The 24,844-nt window shown below is 34.7% G+C and overlaps 1 protein-coding gene across 2 annotated transcripts in view; it reads left to right on the top strand.

The window, feature by feature from the left end:
• The window catches only part of TRDN (triadin), a 284,355-nt gene that overhangs the window by 241,501 nt on the left and 18,010 nt on the right, over nt 1-24,844 (top strand). For both annotated transcript variants that reach the window (XM_058430587.1, XM_032158166.2), the window contains 6 exons: nt 2,941-2,970; nt 9,332-9,361; nt 10,085-10,105; nt 13,567-13,599; nt 13,722-13,748; nt 16,137-16,163. In XM_058430587.1, coding sequence (XP_058286570.1) covers nt 2,941-2,970; nt 9,332-9,361; nt 10,085-10,105; nt 13,567-13,599; nt 13,722-13,748; nt 16,137-16,163 — 168 coding nt within the window. The remainder of the gene's footprint in view (nt 1-2,940; nt 2,971-9,331; nt 9,362-10,084; nt 10,106-13,566; nt 13,600-13,721; nt 13,749-16,136; nt 16,164-24,844) is intronic.

The following is a 24,844-nucleotide window of genomic DNA, read 5'->3' as shown; positions in this document are numbered from 1 at the left end:
AAGAAATTTAGGTAAATATAAGGAATGGCTTTTGTTTCTATTAAGACATGAGACAATAACCTCAATGAGGATGGTGGCAATGACATAAGGAAAAAAGCACAAATGTCATTAACATTTTGAAGAACTAATGTCTGATAGAATATATCCAAAGAAACAAAGGAAAAGAATAAAAATGATACTGAGCTTTGGAAACTGGGTAATTAGGAGATGGTAATTGTCACAAATATTAGGTTTCAAGGGAAGAAACTAGTTGAAGGGAAAAGATGATTCACTCTTCAGTGGATGAATGTTGAGCAGAAGGAAAATAATTGGACAATAATTTTTTTGTAGCCAATTAGAATTTAGATGGGGGATCAATCTAGTTCATAGATATTACATAAAAAATTGTTGGAAGAAACTGATATAGACCCAAATGGGAAAGGAAGGAGAGAGATGGGGAATTTTTTTTTTAATCAGTTAGATGCAATGGTGAGGTAGACACCTAGTGGTATTAAAATGCCAAAGAGAGAACACATGCCATAATGGAACTCGGCTTGAAAGATGGGGTATGTGTACTCTGTGTTAATGTATTTCCACTGGCTTTTTTCTTCTGGATTCCTGAAGCAAACACTAAGAATCTCCTGGATACTATAGGAAGAACGTAGAAAGAGAACAACATCAACAAAACTAGAATGTTAGCCATTCCAGTCTTTTTATAACGTGAAGACCAAAACCCCAGGTATTGAGAACCATGTCTACTCAGTAAATTCAAGAGTCATCCAATCCCATAACAGAGTTAAGTAGATTAGAACCAGGCAAGCTGAATTTGAGGACCAGAAGTGGGACGTATGGAACACAAGCTACAAAACCGTTCTAGAAACAATTGAATCCCAAGACCCTGGCTTTGATTAGCTTGCGGGCCTGGAATCCAGCTTGGTAGATAACATGGCTTTCCAGTTGGCAATAAATAAAAGCCATGCGCCTTCAAGGGATCCAGGGCAACAACAGAAACCAGAATCAGTTATGATGGAATAGGTCAAACTCCTTCATTCAACTGTCTCCATTGTCACTGAAAACTGGAAACTGAAACTATCAAATATATAAGAATGGGAAAAAAGAAGATACATGTGCATACATGAATGCTTACATCTCTACATGCATATGTACAGATTGTTTTTCATGTATTATTTTAGAAATCAAAAAATTTGTTGTAATTTAACAAGATTTTGCTAATTCTTGAAGGAATTTAAGTTTCAGAGGGTTTCTTGTCTGTAGAATTTGTAAGAAACTACAGTTTTGCTAAATGTATTCACATTCTCAGCCCTCTTTTTGGCGTTGGTCAAGGCCTGTGTCAGGTTGCCCTTTAGATGTGTGTTTATGGTTAAATTGATGAAGTTTAGAGTTCAGAGCAATTCATTGACCAGAGCTCCTTCAAGGGGGTAATTTTGTGTTGTTTCATTTTGTCTTTCTTTAAAGAGTTCCCCAAACCCATCCATCCAAATCATGATTGGATGATTTTGAAAATTATAAAATTTTTTGAAGAAAATTCTTATTTTCAATGTAAAGAATCAACAACAAACAAGTCTGTTGAGTCAAACTCAGAGACTTACTGAAATTAAACCTCATGGCTTTGAAATTCATCAGGCCATTTCCCTATCCTTTAATTCATTTTCAGTGTTATCTTTGTTTTTATCCTTATTGTATCATCGGAATAAACAATTTCTTAACCTAAAAACATTATAAATGTAAATCTGCTATACATTTTGTGTATTATTAGTTAAAACTACATTAACTTATTTGTAAATTCACTTTTCTACTACAAAAGTAATAGCACGTCAATAACATTTAGAAAATAGAGAAAAATAACCTGTCGTAAATTAAAACACATTTTCTTCCTATCTTTTATTCCTGATTTTTAGAGCCAATTCTGCTGCTTATACTCTGCAAATTATTTTAATGTTTCAGAGGCTTCATTTTCTGCTCTGGGCTGCCTTTTATAACAAGGTCATGATGAAGACCCAATAAGAGGATGTACCTGAAAGAGCTTTGGCAATTGTAGCACAGAACAAATGTCCATAGCAGTTGTTTCTAAGTGTTTTCTAAGTGTTGTTTCTAAGTGATCCCCAACATTCTATCCTGCTGAGGTGAGATTACCATACTGGAATATGCACAATCTCAAATTCAACTAATGTGGCCTAAGATACCTCTGAATGATTTTGGCTCCTGGATAAACATTACACAGAACCAGGGGTCATATTGCTTGGAACAATCCTAAGCCTGTTGAGCGCCACTCCCAAATATTTCTGGTAATACCCATAAGCAACAACGTGGATCCAGATTTAGATTCATAGTCCAGAATTAGATAAATGTCAGCACAGAGGAAGCCAGAATTCAAAGGTGATTAAAGTGTTCTGTACCTTCTTCTCTATGTAAAAGAAGACATTAGTTTGCTAAAAGGAGGGTAGGATATTTATTTTCCCTTCCTGAAATTGGGCATTTTATACATGGTTATTATAAATGCAAATGTAGACTGCAGACTGGTATATAATTCCTCAGTAGCTAAGCATAGATAATTTTTGGAATATCACTTCCACTTTTTTTGATTAATCCAGTCACAGCCTATATTTTATGACCTTCTAGAAAAGATTGTGGTTTCCTCAGATATAACAATTTAAAATCTAAAATGAATTTACACTAAGCATATACATATAAATTTGACTTCTTATCTATGTAACTCCATATATTTTTATTCTTCTTTTGCTAATGCTTACTTCTGAGTTTAAAAAAATCTTTATATGAAGTAATATTTTCTGCTTACACTCCTATCATAGATTTGGATGAATTGATTAGTGTGTAGGTGACCACTGAATTTATGAATATATGGAATACATTCTCATATTCTGGGGAGTATTCTGAGGAATGGTCATTTCATATGCCTTAAATCTATTTTCATTATTTCAGCAGCAGCTAAAAAGGATGAAAAGAAGGAAGGTATGTTTTATGCAAAATCCCACTGAGCCTTTTGTGAGTACAATTTACCAATATCCTGAGTTGGGTTTTGACTGCTATTCTGTCTATATTCCCCTTGGATAACTGGATCTATTATGTGCATACATTTTGCATGAATGTGCTTTTTCTACTTCACCTCACACAGAAGGGTGAGCTACTTTTTGAAAGTAATTTTAATCTAGTCTTTCTCAAGATATAAGGAATAAAACATAGCTTCTCAAAATCCTAGGGCTCCTACTCTGTTGACAGTTTTATCAAATTTCAGAACTATGTATAATACAGACTCATTCTCATCGGCATTCAAATCAAAGTCTTCTAAGCCTTCGGGGTATATAAAACAGTAGTCAAGTTTCAATTTCACAGCTTTAAGCTTTCTGTCTGTTTTTTTGTTTTTTTTTTCCTCCCATTGCTCTTCCTCTAGGATTTTTTTGTTCTATTTTTTCTGGCTTATATACCTCTTTTCATTTTTTCTCCTTTTGAAACATTGTCCATAATCAATATGCAATATTGGAGGAGCTTGGGATGAGCTGTGCTTATGTAGATTCAAGACATCCAGTGTCCATGACCAGCTAAAAAACATATAAAACACTCCTTGTAGGCAGCAAGACTGAAATATTGGTATCAGCTTCAACCCCATTTTTTTCTTTTTCCCCTGACATTTAGTCCTCCAGAATTTTCACTTTTACTGAACTATCCTTTTGCTTAATTCTTCCTATAATAATTAGAACAACTAATCTTCATTCACAGGATCCAGTTCTTTATTTGTGATCTCACATTGCCATTTGTGACCTCCTGTTGGTTTTACTAACTTCTCATGTAAACCAGAACAATAATCTCCAAAATCAGTGGTCAAGGACTCCTGTGGGTCTCTGAGACCTTTTCAGTGGTTCTATAAGGTTAAAATTATTTTTATAAATGATAGGAAGTTTTCGTTTGCCTTTCTCACTGTCGTTCTCACTTGAGTTTGCAATAGAGACTTCTAGAGGCTAAACAATGGTAATAATACAACACGGTAAATGCCCAAGCAGATGTGCAAATCCTATTGCTTTCTCATTAAACCAGACATTAATAATATTCACAAAAGTAATAAAAAAGTCACTCATTGCACCATTTTTTTTTTGTATTGGGAAGTGTATCGAACATAAAAATATGTTATTTATGTTAACATTTAACAGCTTTATTATTTTTAATAAATGCATAAATAATACCATATTTTAAAAATTTCCTCAGCTTTAATTTTTTTTTAAATTATAAGCATCAATAGAAAGAAGCTACATAAATAAAAGTTGTTTGGGAGTTTTAATAGTTAAGATTTTAAAGGAGTCCTGAGGTGAAAATGAAAAACTTTGACGAAAATAATTAATTTGCCTCTAATATTACCTCTTTCCAAAATATTCAACCGATTTCATTCAACTTTTCATGTCATAACCTATTTAAAATATTGAGTGGCTTTACACTGACTCTGGATGTACTCTACAAGCCTTAACCTGCAATTAAAGTTTTAAAATTCTTTTTCTGAATCGTCTTTCCTAACTGCCTATTAAGCGTACATCAAGGCAAGGTCATGACCAAGCCCTAAACAATTCCAACAGTAAAGATGCAATGATCCCTTTTGAGATTGAGACAATTTATTACTTTCATAGCAAAGGTAAGAGTAGCTAGAGGTTCCAGCTCTCCAAGATTGTTGCCCCACACACCAAAAAGGATGAAGCCCAAACAAAAGGGGCCAGATAATGCAACACAAGTTGGGGACACGTCATTGCTGAGGAGCTAATCCAGACTACAGCAAAATGATTTTGTGGTCTGCAGCTCCATTCCAGGCAGCTTTAGGCGGAATCAGGAGGTGATGAGAAGCTGCCTCTTGACATCCTCCTGGGAGAGATAGGGAGCCATGTGGGAGGTGGTCTCACAGCAGGTCTTTACAAGCCTCCCTTCTTTCTATGTTCTGGGAGAATCACAAAGCATCCTACCAAAACTTAAATTAACTGTGGTTCAAAACTTTACCTGCATGGCCTGTACGGATATGTGCAAAGTTGCCAAGACATCATGGTAAGCTGTTATCCGATACTCTCACCCAGTTTCTTCCTTTATCATCTTCATCTGTACCAAGTCGTTCTCTATTTTACATATACAATGTGGCATCCTGCCTTTGTTCTTGCTATTATCCTAACAGAGCTTATCTTTTTTCCTTCTATGAATATTCATACATTTTCCTGTCTCTGAGAAGTCGGTCTGATGCTACCAATTAAAAATACTTTACTGCATGTATAATCTCCCATTTTTATCTCTCTACTATTATTTATTTCTTGCCACCTTGTACTTCATGTTACTTGTGTTTATTTTCCTATTACTCTAATTGACTTAAGCCTTTTGTCTTAAGGGACCATGTCCAATTAACTTTTATCCCTTATGGAGGACGAGCACATTTCCTTGGTTTGCACATTTCTAAACAAATATATATTCTGTGCATGCACCAGTAATATTCAGGACTCAAGATAAATATAACACCCAGAAGAAATATAAATAGGTACCTGTTTTCTCACACCACAGGCAAGGAATGATTTTTTTTTTAACTACTAGGAAGTATATTCCAGTGAGCATTTTAGGTTTGGGAAGTTATAATCAGCTATTGACTGTTCTTCTTAGGTGTGTGTAATCACTAGCTGCTTCTTCAATTGCACAAGCAGATCCAGGTAGATCTTATTCATCTAAACTCAGATTGAGTGATGAATTCCTAGCAACCGGAATTCTAGGAATTCCAGGTTATCTTCTGAAAGATAGAAATCCACTGAGAACCAGCCAGATGAGATTTATTTTTTACTATAACTAGAGAAAATAGAGCTGAATACATGTGAGAATTAGTCCCTAGTTCTATGGCTTCCAGATTCAGACCCGAAGATAAATCACGCTGAAAAACAAAGCAAAATTCCTAGTATTGTAATTGACTAAAGTTGTCGATCAGGCAGGTTCCAAAAAGGAGATAGGATACTTCAGTACTAGCACTAGTAGGCTATCAGAAAATTAACTTTTCCCTTCAATATAAATTGGTATTTCTTTTCTTTTTTTTTTTTTTTGAGACGGAGTCTCGCTCTGTCGCCCAGGCTGGGCTGCAGTGGCGCAATCTCGGCTCACTGCAAGCTCCGCCTCCCGAGTTCACGCCATTCTCCTGCCTCAGCCTCCGAGTAGCTGGGATTACAGGCGCCCGCCACCACGACCGGCTAATTGTTTTTGTATTTTTAGTAGAGACGGGGTTTCACCATGTTAGCCAGGATGGTCTCGATCTCCTGACCTAGTGATCCACATGCCTCGGCCTCCCAAAATGCTGGGATTACAGGCGTGAGCCACCGCGGCTGGCTGGTATTTCATTTTCATCTGGCATCACTTATGAACATAACAGGCCTTACTTGAGACACTGCTACAGATGAGTGAGTGATGGATTGAACAGATTGCAAACACATCACTGCTTTTAAATCACAGGTGCTGGGAGCCTCAATGTTCTTAAAAGACTACTGCCCAGATTATTGGGCAGATGGTCTTCAGGGAAGTATATTGACCAAGTAAGCCTTTGTAATGTTTTAAGCTGTTTGAGCCAAGAATGCTGAAAAGGCATAATGAAGTTTAATAGCATGAATATTACCAGCTAGTATTAATAGCTCTTCAGGGTCGGTATGTGATCTTTGGACTCCAAGCACTATATTTTTAAGTTGCTCTATTACTTTAGTTCTATATTTCTGTTGCACTGTTGACTCCAAAAGAAAATACATAACTTGCGAATTTCATTTGCCTGACCCTGGACTTTATATTATGTTTTATTCTTTCATTTTAGTACAATTGATATCTGATAAAATATATTATTGATTCTTATTAGAAAATAGAAAGGCAGATTAAAATTATAGATATTCTATAGTTACATTTATTATATTGAACTTTCTATACATATTCCATTCCAGTATCTGGTCAGAGAATATAGGGATTGGAAATAATCTTGTTCTAATATGCCATGTTTTATCTTCTCTCTGTTCCCACATTTCCCCCAAACTTTAGGTTGAATTTATTCCTACATGACTATGTTCTCTTCATAGTCCTCCTATGCTTTTCCTATTGGCTATATTCTGGACTCAAGAGATTGTTCAGTGAGGAACACACAGCTGCTTGGGCAGGCAGAAATCCTATTTTAGTATACTGGAGTCAAACTAATTGATAATTTACAATGGACATTGAACTATCAAGTTTATACCTTAAGCTGTTGTCTTATAAGATTCTTATGTTTTAAGTAGAAGTGGTCACTGCATATTGTTAATATAAAACTTTTATGTCATATTTTTTCTGTATATTTGAATTGCTTGCTTATCCAATTAAAATAATTATTCAGGAAGAAAATGAAAGAGAAAATGTTTGCAAAGCACATATGTTTCAGATAGCAAATTTAGCCTACTAATTTAAAATTCCTGATAACAAACTAAATAGCAAGGATATTTTTTAGATTGGTTTTCAGAGCTGGGGTTAATTAAAAAAAATCTATTCTAAAATTATTTTCATTGTAGTGTGCTGGACACAATAGTGTTTAACAAATGATGAATAAGTAAATGTTTCATCCCAGGAATCAATTATTTTTTAAATCAAGGTTTTTTTTTTCCCTTACAAATAAAACATATTCGTGTTACAGAAAAATTTGAAATTCAGAAAGAGAGGTAATAAAATCTTGCCTAATTATTTAATCTGTCCACAACTACCATTAGTATGTTGGCATATTTTCTTCTAATATTTCTTCATACACACTCACATGCACACAAAAGGTCATTTTATGTTACGCTTTTATTTTTATTTTGCATTATTTAATTTATCTTATTTAGTTAACATCTTCCAGATTATGGCATAATTAGCAAAACATCATTTGAATAATTGTGTATTTTTCCATTGTATGAATATACCACAAATTCATCAACATTCTCCTTTTGTTCAGAGGGTAGTGTTTAATATTCCCATTACTGAGAGGACACAAAGCAATGTCATGAGAAAAGCATTTCCCTAAATATAGATTTTTATGATAATATTGCTTTTTTTCTCTTTGGATTTCTAGAAATGGAATTACCACATCAAAAAGGATGTTAATTTTTATGACTTTCTGGATTCTTTTCTAGTTTGTTTCCTAAAATATGTTTCTAGCTTATACATCTACGGAAGCGGGACATTACCTTCACCACAATGTTACTGGCATTGATTATCATTTTTACATAAAAAATTTTGTTGACCATATAACTGCCTTTTGTGTAGAGACAATGAATCCATTGTCATATCCAAACATTTTAGTTCCCTTTCTTCATCGTGGAAGTGAAGTCGTGATACCACCACACCACTGTAAGGCACAGAAATCCATTAACTTGCAAACTATTAGTGAATGTCTACTGTTCTAGGTTCCAAGCCAGATAATTGTAAGCCAGAAAACAATTTAGCTACCTTTTGCAGGTATCAATTCATAGTTCATTATTATGGTTCTAATTTCAGTAATAGAGGATTTAAAAATTCTTACAGAAACAGTAAAAGGACAAAGAAGATTAAAAAATAAAATATTCTAAGCGAAAATTCAAGCTCAGGTGCTTCAATCTTAAAACAAATGAGCTTAAAAACCTCTTGTTTTCATTTTCAAGTGGTAGGAGCAGAAAGGTTCATGGCCTAAATAATAGAAAATAGTAAATTTATCAGATCTAGGCTGAATGCCCATCTACTATAAATGAAATAGATGTCATTTGACCACTAAATAGACATTACTACATAACAGTTATAAATATAATGATGTGTTCATCAGTAACCCATGAATCAACACTAATCTATTTCTTTTCCACTACCATAAGAATACCTGAATATCTATATTGGAAGTGTATTGATTATTCAAAGACAGTGCAACATAATTCACCTGGACTGACTTAGACTGAACAAATGAAAGTTTCAGGTTAACTTCATGAACTCCTAAGCATCTTTATGGAAACAGAGCATATATTTACTCAGTTTGATGTTCAATTAACAGGTTATTAACTTATATAGGCAAAACAAAATTTCTTTATAAATTATATATGGGTATATTTTCCTTTATAGTTTTCAATGTTTTATATTCTTTATAAAATATTATTAATATATTTTATAAAGAGTTTCTCACTCCTACTTCACTCTAATACTCATTCCCACAAAACATAACAGTTTCTAAGTCTCATATTCTAGAAATATACAAATGATTAATTTGTTGAATAATCAATTTTATTTCATTGTTTATAGAAATTTGTTGTGAGCTAATCAGCTGTTGATTTATTATATCTGTTTTATTAATAATTTATCTGTGTGTTTTCAGATTCCAAGAAAACAAAAAAACCTGCAGAAGGTACTGGACATATTTCTTTTTTTCTGCCTTATGTTTGATGAACCCTGAAATAGCATACCTTCTTAAAGGATTGATGTAGGAGAAGGAATTATGTGTGAGATAGAGGAGAAGAAAAAATGATTGAGATTGAGAGACAGAGAGAGAGAGACAGAGAGAGAGAGAGAAAGAGCTAAATCTATTCTGACTACTGCTATGAGAAGTATTTGGCAGTAATAGAAATAAATACTGCATATCCTTTCACAGTAATTGTTTCCAAAGAAATGTTTACTTGACAAGAAATTGAAAAACTTTCAGTATCAAACATTTATTTTACTAGAAAGCACACACTAAATTACTTTTTGATAGACTAGCATCAATTAGGAACTGATTTGTTCCTTTCAATCTTGAATAATTCATTTGGCAAGTATACCTGTGCCTCCTAGACTCGTTCACATAGTGTTTTTACGTGTTTAAGAGACACATATCAGGTGTAATTTAAAATGGTAAACAGTATGATCCTGGGTTAATTTATTGTCAAATAATATTTGCCAATCAAATTATGGAAGCACCTACAGTAATTAACAATACCTCAGAGCCTCACTGTGAAATTTCACCTCATTGTGAAATTTAAGGAGAGAAAATTGGAAGGAGGGGTGGGAAAAATTACAGTCTAATCAATATGTAGGGTAGTACATTTTATCTTAAAAGTTTTAAGAGCAATGATTTTGTTTGTATTTCTTTCAGTGGAACAACCCAAGGGAAAAAGTAAGGAAATGCATGCAGTGTATTTGTGTACTTTTTTTTTTTTTTACTACTGTTATTTGCCTGCTGCTGTATTTAGACCTGCAATTTTGAATCCGCCTTTCCTATGTTTTATGCATGTGAACTCTGTTGTTTTTTGTACAAGTGAAAAAATATACAGTCTGGGGGTTAAAATGGACTGAGAAGCATAGTAATCATTTTTAGAACTCTTTCTCAAGCTCATGCAATCATCTAACAATACTCTTGGCGGGCTTGTAATCAAAAGTAAAACTGCATTGCATTAACCCAAACTGACTTATGTTTTTGTAAATTTAGTCCTAATCTGGTTAGTTGTCAGTCCCTTGAAGATTGACTAGAAGTTCTTTTACAGACTAGTTTTACAATCTTTTCCCTATCTTTCTTTTTGTAATCTGTAGATGTTTTGGCATGCCCATGTGATATATGACATTTTTCCCATGACATAATTTCCCCCCTACACGCACTATGAGCTCTAATAGCATTGCTATTCAGCCTCATCCACTGTTGCTTTAATACACTATTAAGACTATTTGCTAACAATTCAGTCAAGCTCAATACCTTAAGATATGTCTTTCACAAATATATGTTCTCCTCTGAAGAAAACAGGATATGCTTAACAAAAGAAAGCAAAAAAAAAAAGCCCACCTAATCTTATTCAATTTGCTATTAAAAATTAGCACATTACCAGCAATATAGATTTTAAGATTCTAGTGATATCAAAAATATATTTTAAAATATATACCAATTAAAATATATGTATGTTTTGGCCCTACAAAAAGTAAAGATGCTGAGACATTCAATGTTGTAAAAATGCTCTAAAATGCCCTGTGGAGACACTCATGAAACTATACTACAACTCACCCAGGGGGAGCAATCCATCTATAGAGAGGTGTGAGTTCTCTCAGCTCCAGATTTATGTGTGTGCAGAGCTGCTGATGAGTACTGGCACAGAGATACAGAAAGCACTCTAAATGTTGCACCAGCAGGAAAATGGAGAACAATTGGAGATTAGAAAAATAGTATTAAAGTACATACAGAGATAGACTTAAGGCCCTTTATTACAGTTTATATGATTTAAAAGTTCCTGGCAGACACTGAAGCTCCTTGGCAATCTTCAGGGCACTGATGCACTTAATAAATAAACATGGTTTTTCACGCATTCATTCACAACCCAACTGTTTCCCTCCTTGAGAAGGTCCGCAGATTGTGACTTGGGCAGCAATAAGGAGAAGAAATAGTTTTCTTCAAAACACCTATCAATTCCTTTCAAATTCACTCATTTGCTATGGTTTACCATCTAGACTTGCTTTTATTATTGTTAGTGTTGTATCTTTGAATTTCTTTGATTTGGATTTTTTGTCTTGAGGGTTGCTTTACTCAATGGTACACCCCAATTTTATATTTTATTTTGCTTCTACTTTTCCAATAATCACAACTTAAAGGTTGTTCGCTTTTCAAATATTTTTTAATTATGGTTAAGGGAAACTGGATGAAAAGTACAAAAGACCATCCTGTACATTTTGTAAATGTTTGTGAGCTATAAATTTTTTCAAAATAAAAAGTAAAAGAGACCTCAAAAATCAACCGTAAACATGATTTTGCAGTCCCTGTAGAGTTAAAGGGTAAATCAATGTATATTTACTAAGGTAATTCAATAATTACACCATGAGCTATCCTATATAATGAACAAATTAGCACAGCTATTTTTCAGCTTTCTGTTAAGATTGAGGGGAATTTATTTTAACTTTTAATCTTATGTATAGCTGGTATTCGATTTTGATGCATGTCCAAATCTGCTTCCAGTACTTTTTTGACTGTTATCACTGATTATTTGTGACTGTCATCACAAATTTCTTGGAAATGTTTTATAATTAGAGCTTCAGTTAAGCAATAAATTAAACAATGTATTTAATTGCTCTTCATTTGCCAGACAACATTTGATAATGTTCTCATTTTGTTTAATTTTAGCTAAATCGTCATAGCTGCTTCTTTTTGACCTGCAACACTTGGTCAAGCCATTTGTTTCATTTTTTTTGTTTTACTGCTTAAAGGCTATCTTAAAAGAAGATAACTTGCTCACCATACTTATTTAATTAGAAGCCTAACAAAATTGTGTACTTGAGAAATTGATGTGATTACTGTAGCATTCTATGACACTCTATATTTTTAAAATATAGTTTGTAGAATTCTTTCAGCATGAACATATTCTAGTCTTCAAAATTTATTCATTAAATAAAACTTTAAGAATCTTTCCATTCTTCTTCTTTAAAATATCAGATAAAAATGTGTGTATGTTAAAGTATTTCTTGAAAATATTCTTTTAAATTAATTTGACAAGGTTGTCAAGGCAAAATAAATAAGAATAGAAACGTAGATGATAGCACTTCATATAAAATTAGTGCTTGCAATTCTTATGAAATTAGTACTTATTATAATGTAAATGTCAGCTTAATCTTGAGAACAAAATAATGCTTTGTCTCATACAATATTGACAAAAGTAGATTCCTGAAAAGAAACGCTATATAAAGAGGACTCCAAAAGGAGCATTTGTCCTAAAAGCAAGGCAAATGTTTTACCCTGAAACTTCTTTTTCTATTTTAGTGTCTTAAATATGCCTCACAAAGCCTTTGTCTTAGCTTAACAGCTATTTCTTCCATGTAAAAAGATTCTTAGAAGAGGCAGTCCACATGAAATGTGCTAATCTTCATCTTTCTGAGAATTATTTTAAAATAACTGCAATAAGGTGGGGTGCTGTGGCTCATGCCTGTAATCCTAGCACTTTAAGAGGCTGAGGTGTGTGGATCTCTTGAGCCCAGAAGTTTGATACCAGCCTGGGCAACATGGTGAGACTTTGTCTCCACACACACACATACACACACACACACACACACTACAAATCTGGCTACAAATGGTGGTGTGTGCCTGTAGTCCCAGCTACCTGGGAGGCTGAGGTTGGAAGATCAGTTAAGCCCAGGAAGTGGAGGCTGCAGTGAACTAGAATTGTAACACTGTGCTACAACTTGGGCAACAGAACAACACCCTGTCTCAAAAAAACTAAGCAATTTCTTAAAAAGCTGTAATAATTATCTTTTGTACTTACTATTTTGACTCAAATTTATTTCATATTTATCTAATATAATAGCAAATTTAATTTTTTTCACCCTTTATGGATTCTATTTTATTTTTCTGGTTTATCATCTATAAAAAAGTCAAATTCTTCTAATATTCAGACTATTTTGATGCTACCCCATGAGGAAACTCCCAAGATAAATGGAAGAAAGAATTATTTTAAGTATACAATCTTAGGCTTTTTATGTAAGCTATTATTAGTTGCTGCAATCTGGCATCAGCACATGCATGTTTCTTTGTGTTAAAACAATTAAATTGGGATTCATAAACTTTAGAATAATAATGATAATAATAATAACAATAATAATATGTTTCAGAACAGGAAAAGAAAGAAAAACATGTGGAACCAGGTAACTGTTTTCAAGTTCCTCTGTTCTCACAGTTTCATAATATTATTTGATTTGCAATTGAATACTGAATTGCAATTGAATGACATAGAATGTTGATTTTTTTTCTTTCCTTTTTGATACAGCAAAGTCACCAAAGAAAGAACACTCAGGTGAGTAAGACCACTCTTGCTGGACTCCAAATACTGATGTCTAGTGTTTATTAATGCTATAGCCTCAAACAGGTGGTAAGGCAGCGCCAGTAAAGGGTGGGGAATGCTTGCATCTCACAGTGTTTTTTCCAAGTTCTTGACATGGACATAACATCAACGCAGTTTTAGAAAATGAAAGCCAAGTGTTACACCCTTGCTCCTCAGTGTGTGTTCTGTGAACTAGCAGCATCAGAATCACCCAAGAGGTTATTAGAAATGAAGGATTTTTGGCGCCACTCAGGACCTACTGAATCAGAGTCTGCAACTTCACAAGATCCTCAATGAATTCATCTGTGCAGTATTTGCGAAGTACTGTTTCACAGTTTAGTGTAAAAGCAAAACAAAACAAGAACAAAACACTTTTCGTAAATGCATTATACATTGCTTTGTTTTTAAAATATGGAGTAATCACTTCCAGCAAATATTATCTCCTTATTCATAATCTTACTTAATAACATTTCCTGAGTGTTCAAGGGAGTTGCAGTGAGAGCAAAAGTAGATTTTGCCCAAAAGATATTTACATTCTGATGAGAAAAAAAACTGACTTGAGAGTCAAACAACTAGACAAATAAACCTATCAACAAAAACTAAAAGTGCAGTTGCTGTGGATACCAAATTATTGTCTTGAAGTTTTCTAGCATTTAACCTGCCTAATTAATCATTTCGAATGAAAATTTCTGAAACCATTTATATTTCCCTCATTTAAAACTATCACCTCTTGATTTTGCCTGGCTAACTCCTACTGAAGGAGCTTCACTGAGTTATTTAGTATTGTGTGTGCGTGTGTATATAGGTGATCATAACCTTATGTAATACCTATCAGTCATTCTTCCCATTTCATTTTATTTAAATGGAAATAGCATCTGCTCAATCTTATTTAAATAACCATGCAAAGGGGCTCAATTTTAGTCCCACCCTGCCACAAACCATGGGAAACTACAAGTTTGAATCCACATTTATTATTCATTTTTAAAGATTATAAAATATCCTGAGACAGCCCAAATCTGTTTTAAGTGTCTGTCCAATTACTTCCCATAGCATCATTTTCTTTTATAATATTTCATATGCTGTTAAAATCATATTATCTTTTCCCTTTTCTACCTTACATAGTCAGAAATTAGAAGAAGCCGACTGTTTTTTCTCTTTATTCCGAGAGCATCTGTTGTAATGCCAGGACACATTGGGCACTTGATGATGGCTTATGGAGTGAAGGAAGAAACACCAAATAGAATAATTACGTTTTTATAAATTTAAAAACTGAAGACTTTTAAATAATTTACAAGATGCAATAATTGCACATTTCAGCATTTCACATTTCACAGTATTTGACCTTTGGGAAGAAATGTTTTGTCTGCTTTACAGAGAACACCCTGTTGGTTCAGAGTTGCATTTCCTCAAGCATAACACATCTTCTCACTTATGTATGTAAGAAGAAACCTAAGATAGTGCATGCATTATAGAAAGATGGAGAGACATACAGAATGACTATTGGTGTAGCCAGTTTTAAAAGTTTTAATAGTTAAATATTACTGTCTAATATTGAACCTGACAAAATACAATAAATTGCTTGAAATTATTATCTATTTATTTCAGTGTGTGATTACAACGCAGCAACTTAGCAGTAATTAGCTGTAGTTCAAAAATTAAAACCATCAATTTGAATAATTTATGAAGTGAACTCATTCTTTTCGCACTATTTTTTTTTTTTTTTTTTTGAGACGGAGTCTTGCTCTGTCCCCCAGGCTGGAGTGCAGTGGCGCGATCTCAGCTCACTGCAAGCTCCGCTTCCCGGGTTCACGCCATTCTGCTGCCTCAGCCTCCCGAGTAGCTGGGACTACAGGTGCCCGCCAACATGCTCGGCTAATTTTTTGTATTTTTAGTAGAGACAGGGTTTCACCGTGTTAGCCAGGATGGTCTCGATCTCCTGACCTCGTGATCTGCCCGCCTCGGCCTCCCGAAGTGCTGGGATTACAGGCTTGAGCCACCGCGCCCGGCCTTTTTCACACTATTTTATAGACTTTGAGGAAAATGCATTTGCCTGTATATAAAAAAATGAGATCTTGGATAATTAAAAATGGAGAGCAAGATGATTGATTTGTGAATGAACATTCTGTGTTGGGAGAAGTATGAATAACAAACAATAAAATTCCATAATTCAGGGAATGTATTTGGATTATATCAGAAAAATGGCACAGTATTATATTTTCCTTTTCTCAGATCTTATTTTTCTTTAGCTTCCAATATTATACACACAATCTTTAAACAATTAAGGTAACCTTAAAATTATTTTGGAAGGAGATAATCAGGCTTGTAATTACTGTTGACCTTATTATTTCTTGTCATTAACAGTTCCAAGTGAAAAACAAGCAAAAGCAAGTATGTTGAACAAAACTTTTAAAGAAGTGCATATTTGAGCAGCTTACTCATTTGAATTTTCTACTCTAAACTATGCTAATGCTAATTTTGAGAATGGCTTACCAGCTTTTTGGTATGATTATTTGTTGTGCTGAATATGCAATATTACTTATCCCTGTCTTTTCTGTGAATTCATTGTTATTAAAATTTATCTATAGAGCTTTCATTTGTTAATTTGGCCACATCATAACCCCTTTGTGAGGTGTTATATTTTTATTTCTCATTTTGCAATATAATAAGTGAACTCTTCAGTACACATCAGACTGAATTATCCTAATGATTAATCAGTTGATCAAACCAGTAGGCTACCTAATTTGTCTACCATGAATAATCCTGTCTCTAACAAAAGGTAGCCCCTCAACATTTTCTTAACCATTGCTCTTGGAATGTGACAATTCCCTATTCTTGGATTATGAAGTATTAACTGATAACCATAACATACCGTGGCATTTGCAGCAATGGTAACTTTGACAATATGCTTAGGAAAAAATGCTGAGAAATTGTTGATATTTCTTAGTTTAATGAAGTACCTGACTGTTATTAATAAAAGTTATTTTAAGCGTAATGGAAAATATTTTGTCTTAGGAAGAAATATATAAGCTTTGTATATAGGATTTAGGTCAGTCCTCAGTTCTATGCATGACATCAATGTGCTTATATATTTTTTGAGAGGTTAGAGGTAAACAAGTACTGGTGATGCTACTAATACGTAAAACAAATGCATATGTTATTTAGTGCTGAGGGGTTTTTTTTGTTTTTTGTTTTTGTTTTTTTTTTTGATGGAGTCTTGCTCTGTCACCAGGCTGGAGTGCAGTGGCGTGATCTTGGCTCACTGCACCTCCGCCTCCTGGGCTCAAGCGATTCTCCTGCCTAAGCCTCCCAAGTAGTTTTTGAGACATATTATGTCAGTAGATACATCAGATAAAAATTGAAAAATATACTGAGTAGCTTGGTAGGAATGTCTTTTTTTAAAAAAAGTTACAGTTTGAAGTATACACATAGACATTGAGAACTTTACAAGAGAGGTTTAACGTGAATCTAAAATTCCATTTATATTTCCATGAAAAATTTTAGTTAAATGTAAAGCTGATTTGAACTCTATATTATGGAGTCTTTGCTATGCTGATACTTAGTCTGTAGAAATGCATAATCAAGAAAATATATCAAACAAATCTGATAATTTTGTAGCACTGGGAGAGAGCTTTAGATTGAAGATTGTTCTGAAAATGAACATCTTCTTCCTAGAAAAATGTGACATATAGATAAAAATATTCATTTGCAGTAAAAAAAACTGTAAGTTCTGCTATCTATGAAACATACTATCCAATCAGGTTTTGAAGAGATCAGCATATTTTGCAGGAAATTAGCAAATTAGCTTGCCAAATCATCCTAAACCCAATATAAGTTTCAGAAGAGTTAATAGTCTACTCCCTATACGGTTGAGAGATTTGCACTTGACATGGACATTATCCTTCAACACAAAAATTAATTTGACATAATCCACAAACTGCTTAAATTATCTGATAACAAGGTGACCAGCCATTTTCCCAACTAAAAATATATTTTGGCATTGAAGTCATACAGCAGGAGAATTTTTACTCAGCTGCTACGTACAGCAGGCTACTTATAAAGTTAATGCCTAAAATGAAAGTTACATATCATTACAGATACTATTGAAAAGCCTTTAAATCATCCATCTAGTATGGTGCACATAGTTCTCTGTATATTACCTGCACATTTGGGATATAATTTTACAGTATGTTAAGTTGTGGGAGCAAATGAGAGTGATAGAGAGAGATGATTTAACATAAACTATGTATTTATGTATGCAATTCCATAATGTTGAATTTAAAGGGATAGATGAGATTGACAGGGTTAAAGTCAGTCCAAGAAAAAAATAAAAGGGGATTTGTCATTAAGACTCGATTAAAGGAAATAACTGGAAAGTGGATTGAGTTTGTGGTATGGGATTGTTTACTCTAGGTCCTGAGGAAACACCTGAAGTCACTGTAGGAAAAATACTGGAGGACATGGACAAGCTTGGGACGTACATCAACTTCAGAATAGAGCGTGTATTAGTCCACTTTCATGCTGCTGATAAAGACATATCCCACACTGGGCGATTTACCAAAGAAAGGTTTAGTGAAGTGACAGCCCCACATGGCCGGGGTGGCCTCACAATAATAGTGTGAGGCAAGGAGGAGCAAGTCACGTCTTACATGGGTGGTTGCAGGCAAAAAGAGAGCTTGTGTGGGAAAACTCCCATTTTTAAAACCATCAGCTCTCGTGAGACTTATTCACTATCATGAGAACCGCATGGGAAAGACTTGCCCCCATGATTCAATTACCTCCCACCGGGTCTCTTCCACAACGTGTGCGAATTGAAGATGAGATTCAGGTGGGGACACAGCCAAACCATATCATAGAGTCTCATGGTAACATGAGCTTCAAGAAAATGAAAACCTTTCAGATCACTGGCGCGATGCTAAAGAAGAGCACTCCATGCTTCCACATTGAAAGTTATGTGTCAGGGTGTGGTGTGGATGAAGAAAGGGTACCTTGGGCTAGGCAGGGATGCTGAACCTAGACTGACAATTTCTGCAAGTCAGCAAAGACTCCTTTCTTTATCATAGTGTAAGCAAAAATACCTCAACACATCCACCCCCCCACCTCCATTCCCCTTCATGTGCTTCTCCACACATTGGATAGCGACACAGAGGTTGACAATAAAATTAGTCATTTCCAAGCAGGAAGAGGACCCAACAAGTAGACGTGTAGACTGTAGGGTACTTCATGGCTTTAACACTGTATATATGGTGAATCTTAAAGAAGAAATATTAGTAGACATTTTTTACTAAATATATGTGACCACATCACCCCTTTCTCTTTCAATGACCACATCAAGGATCACTATTTTTCAGGACCTTGGGTAGCACCATACCAGGTCACTTTATTCCATCTCAAGGACCTTAGGGCTAGGATCATGTATTCCATATGCATGGTCAGCCAGCCAGTGGTCAGTTTGAATTTTGAGGAAAATAACCACCAAAGCCCAGGATAAGGCCAAAATATAGTCATTTTTAACTCTGGATCTAATAATCAGGCATTTTTCCCCCCTTGATTTTAGCATTGCACAGATTGGGTGTTATGTTCAGCCACCAAGTCTGGCTATATTTATCTCCTTAACCACACTTCGGTGTCTAAATGTGTGAGTCAGATATCTATCATCTAATCTACTAATACATGTCAGGATCATTTAGGAGACATCTGTATGAAGAATTTAAAAGTAAAGTCTCATTGAATTTATTCAGTTACATATGTTAGAAGAATATTTGGAGACAATTGCTCTTAATAAAATTGCATGGTTTTTTTTTTTGACTCAGTTTAAGTACTCTAGCATGGAAATGGCAAAAGTCTATGGGAAGATCTATAGGCCTGAACCAGCATGCTTGATATAAAAATGAGTTGTCTCTAGACCACACACTGCATGCCAAATATAATCTTGGTTGATCTATGTATGATCTTAGTCAGTTAGAACAGTCTTGGTGTACTATATTGTCCTAGAATAATTATTACTTGCACCTCTTTTCACTTGCTCAGTTTTGTATTATATACTATATAATTACTAATAGTATCACAGCTGGTGCTGCCAGAATATATTCAAAACACCACTCATACAGCACTAGAGTGATGATTTTATGAGGTTTAAGTACCAGGAAAGGTAAGATGTGAGAGACCTGGGGCTGCCTTAGATGGTAGGGTAAGGCGTGCTTCTTGTTCAAAACTATGTATAAAGATGAGGTTGGTGTCCTGAGTGCCAGCCCCAAACTGAAAAATGCCATGGTTCAGAGTCCAAGAATGTTCATCGAGGTGGACGCAAAGAGATCCAAGCTAGACTGATGAATACTGACAATGGTAAAATCTAAGTTAACAATTAAGACATGAAGAGGTAGGGGAGAAAGGAACAGGATTTCAAATGGGGAACCAGAAATAAATTTTGGTATTTAAAATTGACATAATGAACACAGCAACATGGCACTATAAAGCATGGCTATTGAGATCAGGACTATTTATCCTAAGTGTTAGTAATAAAGCAGTCCCCAGATATTGTATTTTAAAGGGTAGAATGGTATTGGTGTAGATATAAACAAATTTCCAAATAGGACAGAAAAAAAGAGACTTAAAATACATCACACTTGAGCAAAAATCTGACATAAGAAAAAGCAGCCATTTCAGAGAGTCAGAGTGTGGATAGATTATTTTTAAATGTTGCTGATATAGCTGGTATTCAGTACAAAAATATATTTCTTATTTCATACAATTTTAAAATATCAGTTTCAAATGGTTCAAGAACTTAAATACTAAAGGCAAAACATGGCATAGTTTTTTTTAACCATAGGAAGATATATAGTTTCTTGAAATACAGGAGGATTTGAAAAACTAGATGTTCAAAATTCTAGTCATACATTTAATAGCTGACATTTTATTGGATTAAAATTATGATCTTCAATTTATCAATAAATGCAATAAAGATAATGGACAAGCCACAAACTTGTAAAAAATACTTGTAACATGTTTAAATAGCAAGAGATTAATAGCAAAAAATAGATGAACAACTCCAAAAATTAAAAAGACAAAGACCTTGATAGACAATGGGCAGAAAAAAAAATGGGCACTAGATATAAGACTGCATTAAAAAAAGAAAAAATGCATATAAACGTATCAAAAGATGTTCAACCTCTAAGTAATAATGGAATTGTACTTAAAAGTACAAGATAATATTTTACATGAGACTAAATTTTCAAAATTAGAGAATAGGCTTATTCCGGTGATGGTAGTGATACGGAGCCAAAGAAACTCTCACATATGCTGCTGACGTGAATGCAGAATTTAGGGAGAAAAATCTGTCGTTTATCTAGGGTACATGCCTAGCAATTTCACTTCTATGAAAATTATTGCACATGTGCAAAAGGAGACACATGTGCAGGAATGTTCATAGCAGAATTATTTAGAAAACACAAAACTGGATGTGACCTAGTGTTCACTGGCAGGAGAATAAATCCATAGTTTGTAGACCAAACATTGGAATGCTAGACGGCAGTTAAAGTTAATCAACTACAGCTACTCATATCAGCATAGTTATATCTCAAAAAATCACACAAATTAAATAATACAGTTTAATTTCTGTAATGTTATCTCACTAAATATTATAATTTAATTTATATAAAATTATCTTACCTTTAGAGACAAATACATGTAATAAAAAACTCATATAGAAAAATAAGGAAATAATTATTACAAAATATAGAACAACTGTAACTTTGAGATAGAGAAGCATGCAGTGCTAGTAGGACAAGTAAGAAATTTCAAAGGCCTTGGCGATATTCTATTTCTTAGGTGTGCAGGGGGTCACAAAGGTGAACATTCTTTATTGCTATTCATTAGAATGTGCACAAATGTTATATGCCTTCTGTTTATATGATATCTTTCACAATAAAACAGGTTTGAAAAATAGTGAGAGGATAGAAGTGTTGACAATGAGTGCAGCAGCTCTATGCAGAGAGATGAGGTAGCTGAAAATGTCATATAGAATTGAAGGATGTGGTTGTCTGTGGCTCTAAAGAGTGACAAGAGACATTGTGAAAGCATCAGTGAAGGAGAAAACTGATGAGGGATCAGATGGAAGCAATACTGGCAAGAACAAAGGCCTTGACTTGGCAAAAGGAGATGGGATCCAGAAAAAAATATGGAAGGATTGGTACTAAAAAGGGGCAGGAACTGATCACCTTTTGGAACTGGAAAGAAAAATGGATGAGTATGCGTTGGTGAGGTAGTGGAACAGTGATGTAGTTTAGTCTGCCCCTATTTTCTCTATGAATTTCTCAACAGCAGCTTACTTTTATGTTGTAGGATGTTTAAGGAGGGAAGAGAATATTTTAAACATTTGTTAAGAGTATGAGAAAGCAACTTTACTGGGTCTGTGGTAATATAACTGGCCAGTGCTAAGTGATCTCATAAATGTGATCCACATTTGAAGTAAGGTCTGCTGCAGGGTGGGTGTCTTCCTTCAGCTTTGATGCCTGCTCAGTTGGTAGGCATAAAGTACATTTGGTGTTTTGGCAGACATAGTGGGTTGATTTGTGCCTCCCACCAAAAGATATGTTGAAGCCCTACCCTGGTACCTGTGAATGTGACCTGATTTTGAAATAGGGTCTTCATAGATGTACTCAAGTTAAGATGAGGTCATGCTGGATTAGGGTGGGCCCTCAATCCGATGACTGGTATCCTTAAAAGAATAGGAAATTTGGGACACACAGACGCATATAGAAGACTGCCACATGAACATAAAAGCAGAAATTGTAGTGATGCAGCTTCAAGCCAAGGAATGCCAAGGGTTCCTGGCAACTAGTAGACTCTAAGAGGAGGCAAGGAAGGATTCTTCCCAAGATCCTTTAGAGGGAGCTTTCTAGGGTCCTGCCAACGCCTGAATTTTGGACTTCTAGCCTCTAGAACTGTGGAAAAATATATTTGTTTTGTATTTATCTACCCAACAGTTTTAAGGCAGTCCTAGGAAATTAATACAGCAGATGACTATAACAACAGAAAATACGTGAGCGATTTAACTATGGCTCATTTATGCAAAAGCTTGGTGAGATATAAAGTGAGGATACGAGGAAAATCTTGAAAAATGAGAAAGTGGCAAGAACAAGGAATGGAAGTATTAATGGGATCAGATACTGTATAATGGAAGTTCTTGTGTAAGTGAACTCTAAAGAGAAAAAATGGTGCCAAAGAATAGAATTTTTAAAATCAAAGTTGTGGTAGTAAAGGAAAATTCTGAGGGTACAAATATAGTTGGAAATTACCAGAGAAGTGGGGTTTCTAGTTTTCTGAATTGAGGAGGCCAAGGTGGTCAGAGATCATGTAGTTGTATGAATTATGTATATCAGTGACTCCCAACCCTGGCAAAATGTTAGAGTATCTTGGAAATCTTAAAAACATACCAATACTCAGGGCTCATGCCAGACTCATTAACTTAGAATCTCAAAGCTCCGTTGCCCACCCCAGATATCCGAATATCATAGGCTTAGGAAAACTCCCCAGTTTATTCTAAGGTGCAGACAGTGTTAAGAATGATTCTTAATAATATTCATAGTAGTAGTAGAGAGGTTGATAACTAGGTGCAAAAATAATCAATGAATGTCAGGATAGGCCACAAGACTGGTTGATGACAACAATGAAGAGGAGTAGAGACTGGTGCAACCTGATAGCATGTACTTCAAACAAACTGGGGTTTGGAGGAAGCAAGGAGATAATCCATGAAAAGCAATGAGAAGCAAAGAGGATATAAATATGCATTACTTCTATACACCTTGGTGTGTGGAGGATGGAAAAACAAGCATTTTCCATTTTAGAAGACTACCATTAGGATGGGATACAATGGCCTTAGTGAGCTAGGATTTGGTTAAAGGAAGAAAGTAAAATGAACATTCTGAGAAGAGACTGAAGATACAGGAGTGACTGCTGCTGCTGGACAGAGGACAGACGAAGAGATTTGGAAGTAGGTCAGCTTCTAGGAGAAATACAGAGCCATATGGACTCTGTTTTCTGCTAGAAGGCTGAAACTCATGGTAGTAACTGAGGTAAGCAGGGAAAGGACTCACAGCAGGAATAGTCTTGACTGATTCATAGGGGAAATTTGGTAATCAGTTTCCAAAGTGCAGTCCAAATCAGGAGCCTAAACATCCCCTGGGAACTGGTTAGAAATGCAGGTTCTCAGAACATGCCTCCCACATACTGAATCAGACCTTTTGCGCTCAGCATCTGTTTCAATAGCCCTCCAGCGTGAAACTGATGCATGCTTAAGTTTAAGAACCACTGATCTAAAGTCTTTACCTGGAAGGTATAAAACAGCCAGGAGTCTGTTCAATCTTGAAGCTCAGGGTGTTCAGATAGGTCGAAAAACAGGTTATTTTTGTCTCTTCTTTCCTGGGTTGAAATTGTGACACTTAGGGCATCTATCATTGTGGAATTAAAACCTGAAAGTGACATGAAGATCTCCTTCTGATGTCTGATGTCTGTTAAAAGCCAGGGGTTTGTGGCACAGAGAGGATGAGGGGTGTAAAGGCTGGCCTTGTTTGATTTGGTTGTTCTCAGAGCATCAGTGCTGAGCATATATGGGTGAAGGGTGATATAAATAAATACCAATAAGAATAAAAATAAGAATATATATGACCAAGGGGAACAACCTCAACTAATCAAAAGTTTATAAAACGAGTAAATAAGACTTCGTGAAAATTCATGAGCTTATTATTATTATTATTATTTTATTTTATTTTCCTGTGGACTAGAGAAAACTTTGACTTTAACTAGCTTTGATTTGTGGTCCAATATTCTGTCCTAGCCCCAACATTTCAGATTATGACTTCAGGGCAGCTCTCCTGTCTTCCACTCTATTTAGAGAAACCAAAAGGCCACTTTTTGTCATTTTATTCTCTTTGTATCTCTTGAGGAAATATTCAAATGAAATTTTCTATAATATTACAGCTAATCTTTTACAATGTAAAACTAATTCATTGAGGTCAAATATTGTTTTCTTGCAATCAGTATTAAACAACTTTTAGCAGACTCAATCATGATTA

Source organism: Hylobates moloch, unplaced genomic scaffold (assembly GCF_009828535.3).
Source record: "Hylobates moloch isolate HMO894 unplaced genomic scaffold, HMol_V3 SCAFFOLD_2, whole genome shotgun sequence".
Taxonomy (NCBI): domain Eukaryota; kingdom Metazoa; phylum Chordata; class Mammalia; order Primates; family Hylobatidae; genus Hylobates; species Hylobates moloch.
Note: the sequence above shows the minus strand (reverse complement) of the source record. Positions and strands in the feature narration are given on the sequence as shown.